The following is a 7990-nucleotide window of genomic DNA, read 5'->3' on the forward strand; positions in this document are numbered from 1 at the left end:
CGTTATCGTTGACCTGTTCCCGGATGCGTCCCATACGGACAAAATATAGAGACGATCGAAAACCGAATCGAGTCGATGTAATCGGGAGTCTGGCGAATCCACGACGAATGTGCATCGTTGTCTGGGAAAGGCAACGGTTAAGGCAACCGTGGCTCGAGGGGTTTTGAAGGACTTTGAGAGAGCAACCGAGGTCGTAAGGGCACTAGAATTATCACGGTACGCTGCCACCCTGTGTTCCGACCCTATTGTACGCGAGGCTCGCGCCTTTGATTGTCCTCGGCCGCAATCGCTCCTCGATCGTTTTCGTCGTTATCGCTTCTACGACGGGAAACGCATCGAGGTGGACGCGACACGTAACAGCACAGCGTGCGTCTACGCGAACAATGCATGCTCTTTTCGCGGAAGCTAGTCTTTTCCCGTCGACTCCATCTCGAAATTACCTCCCTTACGAGCAAACTGTTCCTCGAGTAATCGTCGCTGACGCCGTTCTTGATACTCGAGCTAACATTGCGGGTTTAAACAACCACGAACCACGAGTATATAACGAATATAAACAGCCGAATCTAGAACAAATATATTTTTCGGTGTCGCATTCGCCTCTGTAAAACGCGATTAAAATTGGAGCGTGACACGCGATACGAGCCCTCTGCAAGTTTCCGCGTGCGCGTCCGATCAATTACGCGGTACGATCACTGCGAACGCTCGCCGTAACTTGGTTGTCTCTGTGTATTCCGCGTTGTGGATTCACGCAACGAACAAAGGATGCAGAATAAATGTAACAATTTTAAAAACGATTTTCCTCGCTGCTATCTTTATTGCGGGAAATATCGACGATTTCTATATTTCTCTCTCTTTTTTTTTTTTTGTGCTGCCTGTTCTCCTCCGTTTAATCGTTTGCGCTTTCTGTTTCAGGCGCTGTCACCGCCAAACATGCCAGAACATCGAATCGATTGTTCTCGACAAGCTTGCTCGAAACTTTAGAAGACCGGGGACGAAGCAACAAATCTGGTAAACTATTTTCTCTTTAACGAATGACTAATTTCGAATAAACTCGGCGCCGAGAAATAATTAATAAATTTAACCGAACGAGGAAGAGACGGAAACTCGTAAAACGAGCAAAGATTACTCGAAAGCTTCTCGCGAGACATCGAGGAGTGTACATACGTACTTTTGCTCTCGAGTTAAACACCGTAGCTCGGATGCCGTATTCGCGAATACATTAAATACTCCTTTGAACAATCCGGCGCTTTTTCCGGGACGTACCACTCGAAATGGTACGAATGTTCACGTTCGAGCAACTACTTAGCGAAAAGGAGGTCGAGGTTCTTGCATTTTGTTGTCGGAAACGTATCGTTCAACGAGCGGAGGATAAACGGTTGTTTACCTTTTTTCTAATACAAAGTTTAAACGTAAATGTGAATTTTGCGTTCTGGACAGCACGAGACGGTCGCGCTCGCGTTCCTTTGGCCTGTTGTACACTTTCTTCTTTAAATTTGATCGCGGAACGAAACCGGCAAAGACGACCGTAAAGCTCCAACAACTTTACAACCCGTTCTCGGAGAAGAGACGAAACGACAAAGGGTTGAGACCGAAGGCAACGCTCCAAGGGCAGCTCGGCTACCCAGGTTGGGGTGCTCGTTTCGCGAAAGTCATAAATTTCAGACGAGGGCAGTGCGCGTTTAATTGCTCGCGTATGCTAAACTGAACGGAACTCGATTTATACCTCGGAAAAAAGAGGTATTTTCTGCCGTTTCATTTTCTTTGCCAGCGTACGTTAAATACAGCCACGCTACGCGTTAAATTCTTGAGTCGAAGAAGTAGTATGCAGCGGTAAACGGAAAAGTCGATAACGGTGGCAAGGGAAAAAACGCGACGCGGTTACTAATATTTTCCATAACCGGTACTTGGAGCGCTCTCGAGCCTCCTCCAACGCGATCGAGCAACACAAAACAAGAATGGAAGAGAACGATGAGCGACGGGAACGAAAACCAGAGTCTAGCGGAATATGAAATTGCGCGAAAAAGATAAATCGTGAAAATGTTGGAAAGCTCCAGGACGATGACTACTCTCGTTTAACAGTTTCGCGAGTCGTTGAAAACAGCGGGGAAAAAATATGCAAATTTGTGCAAGTTTGCGTATGCATCGTCCGTAACACTGTGAATCGATGTTATTTTTCTAGAACAAGATGTCAATGACTGGAAGCTTGATGGGTTACGAGAACAACAACGAGGTAAACCAAGCGAAATATAAGAAGCCATTGAAGCCGCTTCCGATAGTGTCCAGCATAAACTCCAGCGGCGTCTCGACGACCAGCAAAGCGAGAAAGCCGGCACCGCGTAGACCATCGAAACGAAACTCGTGCATACGTGGCCACGTGAACAGTCTGTGGTCCGTTTGGTATGGCATCCTGGCGGTCGCTTTTCAAGCTTACATCGGCTTGAGATACGCGAAACGGTTCGCAGGTGAGCAAACTCCTTCCTTTCGATTCTTCGGGCAAATTGTCTAATTACCTAATCGAATGTTTACCCGTGCAGCCTATCTGTCGTTGCCCTGGCCCGCGGATGCACCACCGCCAAAGATCGAATTGTACGCTTGTTTGGTGTTGGCTGGCACCGGAGTGGTCTTGCTTCCTGTTCTTCTCGGCGCGGCCTTTTTGAAGCTCGGCAACCTGGCCAACGATGGAATAAAGCTTGGCCGTCATTTGAGCGCGTGCTCGCGCGATCCACCCTCGTCGCTGCTCACCAGCAATCCCGACAACAGTGAGCGCCTTTACTATTTTTTCCTATTCGAATCAAACAACGAGGTTGCACTGTTCGCGTTCTACGTTTCGTCTGCTATACCATTGTTATCATTCGTAGGTCTAGCGAATAATTTATGGCGACACGGAGGTCCCACAGCGGCGTTTGTGCATCTTTGCACGGCCATGTGCTTCCTGCTGCCCTCGCTGCTCATGGAGGCTAGGCTGATACACGCTGGATTCTTACCAAAAGGTAACAAAGATCCCAACGAACGTTCTAGCAGCTACATTTACACGGAGAACGAGTTTCGCGATTCGCGATTCGCTCTGAAAGCTTTGCACTCGACACCTAACATCCGCCAGCCTGACAGCCAACGACGCGACTCGACACTTTGAAATTACTACTATATGTATACTGGCACGAGCACGAATCGCCACAACGCGCGCTCGTGCCAACTTTTCGAGATAACGCGAAACTTTTGACGCTTTCGTTTGTCAACGCGTACAGAAACGTTTCGCCACATGCAAGTACGTTACGCGACCATGCCTTTCCGATTCGCTACCCACCATTCAAAAATCACATTTTCTCGCATTCGTGTCATTCTTTGCACATCGAAAAGCAATTCGAGGTCGATGTCGATAAATATGAAAACTCTCGCGGTTGTTGATCCGTTCTCGAATTCTTTGTTCTCGGAGAAAATACATTGGATCGTTCAGACTCTAGACGGTACTTGCTTTTCTCATGGAAATTAACCAGGAATATTAAATTAACCCCATCGACAAAGTTTTGTTTTCGTTGGAGCAGCAACGAGCATCGATGCGCCCGTATCGAGTCGAAATGAGTCACGTCGATATCATCTATATTTTCACGTAACGGCGGTCGAGGTATCTCCTTTGACGTAAAATCGAGCCGGGTCGCAAAGTTAACTCGTTATACCCGTTGCTAATGGAAGAACAAACGCCAACGAGTGGATTTCTCCAAGATTTAAAGTAGCGTTAAATTTAGAGGTTTTTTCGGCTGGTTTCCCGTCGAGTGCAACTATCTCAACTTGGAAACGATATTTTCGAGATAACGACGGGTCACGCGATGTAATTGTCGAAGGTGAAAAAGACTTTCCGCGAAACGTTACAGTTAATTTTGGCATCGTTATCGTTTCGAGATGCATAATCGCCGGAGTAGGACGATTCGCGCATGGAGAAACGGGCGGTCGGGATGTAACAGGGCAACTTCGTCCTGACTACGTTCTGGTTCGCGTATTGATCGGCCAGGTGTGTGCATACAGTTTGCTGCAGGATTTGCCGTTCGTGGAATCCTTTCATCTCGAATCGCTCAACCGAGCTCAAAGTTCCGATAAGCTAGTTTCGATTTCTATCTCGACCCTTTCGTTACATTAGTACCCAACGTGCAAACTCGATCGCGGCCCGGTTTCAAACCATTCGATTCCGTCGACTACGATCTTAATCGAATTAACCCATAATTAGTTTGCAGAGAATTACGACGGTTTGCCGCGGATAGTCTTTGACGATCTAGATTGGACTTTGTCGCTCGAAAACAACCAGCGCCAGCTGTAGTCTAGGATTTGCACATTATTACCATTAAACCTACCACGACCGTTTCCAAATTTTTCTATATGCAGTATTTCCTATACAATTGTGTCACGCATTATTCAATTTACTTGCACGTAAAATAGTCTTGTATTTAATTGAAAAAAGTGTCTCTAAGTCTAGTGATTTGTCCCAACGCGATAGAAATGGTTAGGAAATGAACGTCGATAGGTCTAGTGTTAAACGTAGTTGACGTGGTTCCGATTACCCTCGAAAGCGTATATCGTAATCGTAAGCATCGCGTACCGTATGGGTTGTAATCCAATTTAGTTTGCGTCTGGTGAGCGCGGATGAATATCCATGCGCATCTATGCGTATATTGGCTCACCGAATTGCCAGTCGGAATGCACGAGATGACAAGTGGCCCTTTTGTGCTCGGATGGAAAATACGTTGGCCGGGACAGCGTCACCTGCGCAAAGGTCATTGTCGCGAATTCAATCGAGTCGAGTCGAGTCGAGTCGAGTCGAGTCGAGACGAGGGGGTAGAAAAGGGCTGGGAGAATGGCTGGTGCAAAGGCAAGGTTTGGTTGGAGTCAGCTAACGGGGATGGTTGGTTCCGTCAACAGTCAACCTCTCCCGCGTTCGTGAACTTGAACGCGAGTCTATCGTCTCGGTCAATTTCCGTCGGTGTGCTTGCATACGGTTTCACGATAAACGGCGATTTTTCTCTTTGTTGGAAGAAACATTGTACGACGAAAAGTGTAGAGGGATTCGAAAGAGTTGTTCCATTAGGTCGGTTTTTAGCGAACAGCGTTACGACGCCGGCGGCGGCATCGTTCGAAAACGATGGGACACGACGGAAAGCTGGCTAATCCGATTTAAAGCTACGGGATTATCTTAAATTTTTTCTTCGTTCCGCAGCTTTTCCTTCTAGCGCGATCTATTCCCGGCCGGAATCCGGATTAAAAGTACGAAACCGCGGAGCACGAAGAAACGAGATAGGGAAAGGTTAATCCTGTAAATGTAATTACGCCGTCACCATCCAAGGTGAAGCGAAATAAGCGCACCCCACAGCCTTCGAAACTTTGAGAATTTTGTATTATTATAATTGGGAGCGTCAACTATTTGTCGACTCGCAATCAGTTCCTGTGACGCGTATCGGTATATCGCGGGTCGGTGGAGTGCCTAGAGTTGATCGTATTCGCCCGGTAGGTTGTCGCAGATGGGATATCTACCCGTTACACACCTTATCGTTTATTCGACCGACCGAGTGTCGGTTAATCGATCTTTAAAGCGAATTTCTGTTTTACAGAAGCGATATGGCGCACAGATCTGGATTGGATAGTAATTGAACGCGATCGACTGGTCGTATCCACCTTTTTGAATCCGAACGTGAACCTTAGCGTTCTAACTGGTTTCATAACTCCTCAACCTTTCGTTACTCTAACGCCCGACGAAGAGATCGACGACGCCGTTAACGATATCGCGACCACGACGCCAACTTTGGCTGGGATCGTTGACGATGAGGTCGCATTTCGCAGTCGAGACACCACCGATCAATTCTCCAAATCGTTTCGTTCTTCGAGTACCGGCCTACCTCCACCCATCGCACGAATTTTAAACGCCAGCGCTACTTGGAGCACAACCACAGGAAAAATTACAACGTCTGAAGCGCTAGGAGCACGTAAGACAACGCCAAAAATGTTTGCAACGACAACGACCAAAACGACGACCACGTCCACGACCACGACCACAACCACGACCACGGGTTCATCGACGACAGCGACGATGCCAGCGGTGACAGAGTCTACGGTGGCAACCGCTTCGACGTCAACGTTTACGAAAATGTTGAAGAGTACCACGGCCAAGTACGGTAACAACGTTAGGCGACCGACCGCGAAAACGATCGTCAGGAGTAATTCGAAAATCAGGTCAAAGACGAAGACTTTGGCGAGAGCTTCGACGACGACGACGAAACCGACTAGAACTGCCACCGGAGGAAACCTAACTGCGCAGAGCATGTCGCTGACGATGAACAGCTTGGCGGATTTGGATCATCCGGAACAGTTCAATCTCGAAATTGAGACCGGTAAGATACGTTCGATATGTGAAAACCGTATTTCGTTTAATTGATTTCGTTTAATTACAACCTTCTCCCGTAGCTGAACCTTACGGACCCATTTCCCTGGAGTACTTGAATTACGTTGTCGCTCTCGGAGTGTATTCCGTAAGATATCCCGCGGTATTCTGGTCGTGCAACAAAGCTCTCGGCACCATCTTCAGTCTCCAGTTGGTCATGAATACCGTTCAAAGCTTGCTAGCCTTCGTTGGAATGTCCGTTCTTTACAAGGCAAGTAGTTTGAAGGACTAGTAAACGTTTGCGTTACGCGGCTTCGTCGAAATCGAAGATCGTTGGAAAACTGTCTCGTTGCGTGTTTTCAGATTCAAGTGGTAGGTCCGTTGAAAGTGCTGCCCGTTCTTCGACAACAGTATCGAACGTTATCGAGTACCAGCACCATATCGACCATTTTCGGAGATTCTTACTTCTTGCTGAACCCGCACGTCACCCTCGTTTTGTTCGCCCTCTCCTCTCTGCTGGTACTCTGCTCCAGCATGGTGATGTACTTTTACGCTTACGGCAGGTAAGTAAATTCACCCGACCGGTTCGATAGAGTCCCCCGTTTGCAAGAACCATCGTCCATTCGTTTGCAATTGTACAGATTCACGGCATTCCTGAACCAGGAACGCGAGCGACGAGTGATCTTGCCGAAAGAGAATCGCGAGGGAAACGGCTGGGTATACTTTATCCATTGCACCGCCCTGTGCGTCTTCTTGGCAATCGCGATCTGCAGCGCGCCGTTGCTCTACGACTATAGCGTCGTTTATCGTGCCAGCATGGATGGCGCCTATATGATCTTGGCCTGTATCGTCGCCACCGTTCTTCACCTTTTTCTTTGGCTCCTGTTATGGATCTGCCTGACGATAAAGCAACGCTGGACGTTCAAATTGAGAGTGACGATCGGTCGTGCGACGGTTAGATCGGCGCGGTCGGTGAAACTCGTGACGGACGTTGACCTAGTGTCGGCCAGGGACGACGAGGACGGTACCAGCGCGCCGCTGTTGGTCGTCGGAAACGGTAGGACTTACACTATCGCCGACGCTTCGCCGAAAAAGGCCATCATGAGCGTGATACAAAAGGCGGCCATCGAAAGGAAGGCACGCACGCAAGGTAAATGGGGGTTTAAAGATTAACCGTTTGGGTGCCTGTAAGTGCTACTGTAACTCGTTAAAATTGTCATGTCTCGGATATGTATGAAAATTTCACTCAACTTGGCACTCAAAGGGTTAAAAGACGAAGCGGCGATCGGTACGAACCGCTACCCGTTAACGGGCTACATCGTTCCAACAGGAAACACCGATGCTGCGGATGGAGAATCGACGGCCGACGACGAACAGATCTACTGGTTGAGGCCGAAATTACGTCCATCGCCGACGCAATCGCCGAACGACGCCAACGGTGCGCCGACAACCGATAAGAGCTGGCTGAACAAGAAACTGAAGCCCAAGGTCACCTTTAACGACCTGCCTAGTACGTCAGGCTCGCGGTAACTACCCTCCTCCCTCCTCTTGGTGTCTTTGAGTACATCTCGCTGTGCCCGTGCCCTTTGCTTCTCTCTCTCTCTCTCTCTCTCTCTCTCTCTCTCTCTC

At 48.4% G+C, this 7990-nt stretch overlaps 1 protein-coding gene across 4 annotated transcripts in view; it reads left to right on the plus strand.

The window, feature by feature from the left end:
• LOC128880447 (protein tincar) overlaps nucleotides 1–7990 on the plus strand; it is a 52230-nt gene that overhangs the window by 35022 nt on the left and 9218 nt on the right. For all 4 annotated transcript variants that reach the window (XM_054130543.1, XM_054130544.1, XM_054130542.1 and 1 more), the window contains exons 2-10: nucleotides 913–1008; nucleotides 2180–2462; nucleotides 2535–2759; nucleotides 2859–2990; nucleotides 5595–6371; nucleotides 6445–6632; nucleotides 6725–6924; nucleotides 7003–7511; nucleotides 7692–7887. In XM_054130543.1, coding sequence (XP_053986518.1) covers nucleotides 2186–2462; nucleotides 2535–2759; nucleotides 2859–2990; nucleotides 5595–6371; nucleotides 6445–6632; nucleotides 6725–6924; nucleotides 7003–7511; nucleotides 7692–7887 — 2504 coding nt within the window. In that variant the 5' untranslated portion in view covers nucleotides 913–1008; nucleotides 2180–2185. The remainder of the gene's footprint in view (nucleotides 1–912; nucleotides 1009–2179; nucleotides 2463–2534; nucleotides 2760–2858; nucleotides 2991–5594; nucleotides 6372–6444; nucleotides 6633–6724; nucleotides 6925–7002; nucleotides 7512–7691; nucleotides 7888–7990) is intronic.

The sequence above is a fragment of the Hylaeus volcanicus genome, chromosome 7 (assembly GCF_026283585.1).
Source record: "Hylaeus volcanicus isolate JK05 chromosome 7, UHH_iyHylVolc1.0_haploid, whole genome shotgun sequence".
NCBI lineage: Eukaryota > Metazoa > Arthropoda > Insecta > Hymenoptera > Colletidae > Hylaeus > Hylaeus volcanicus.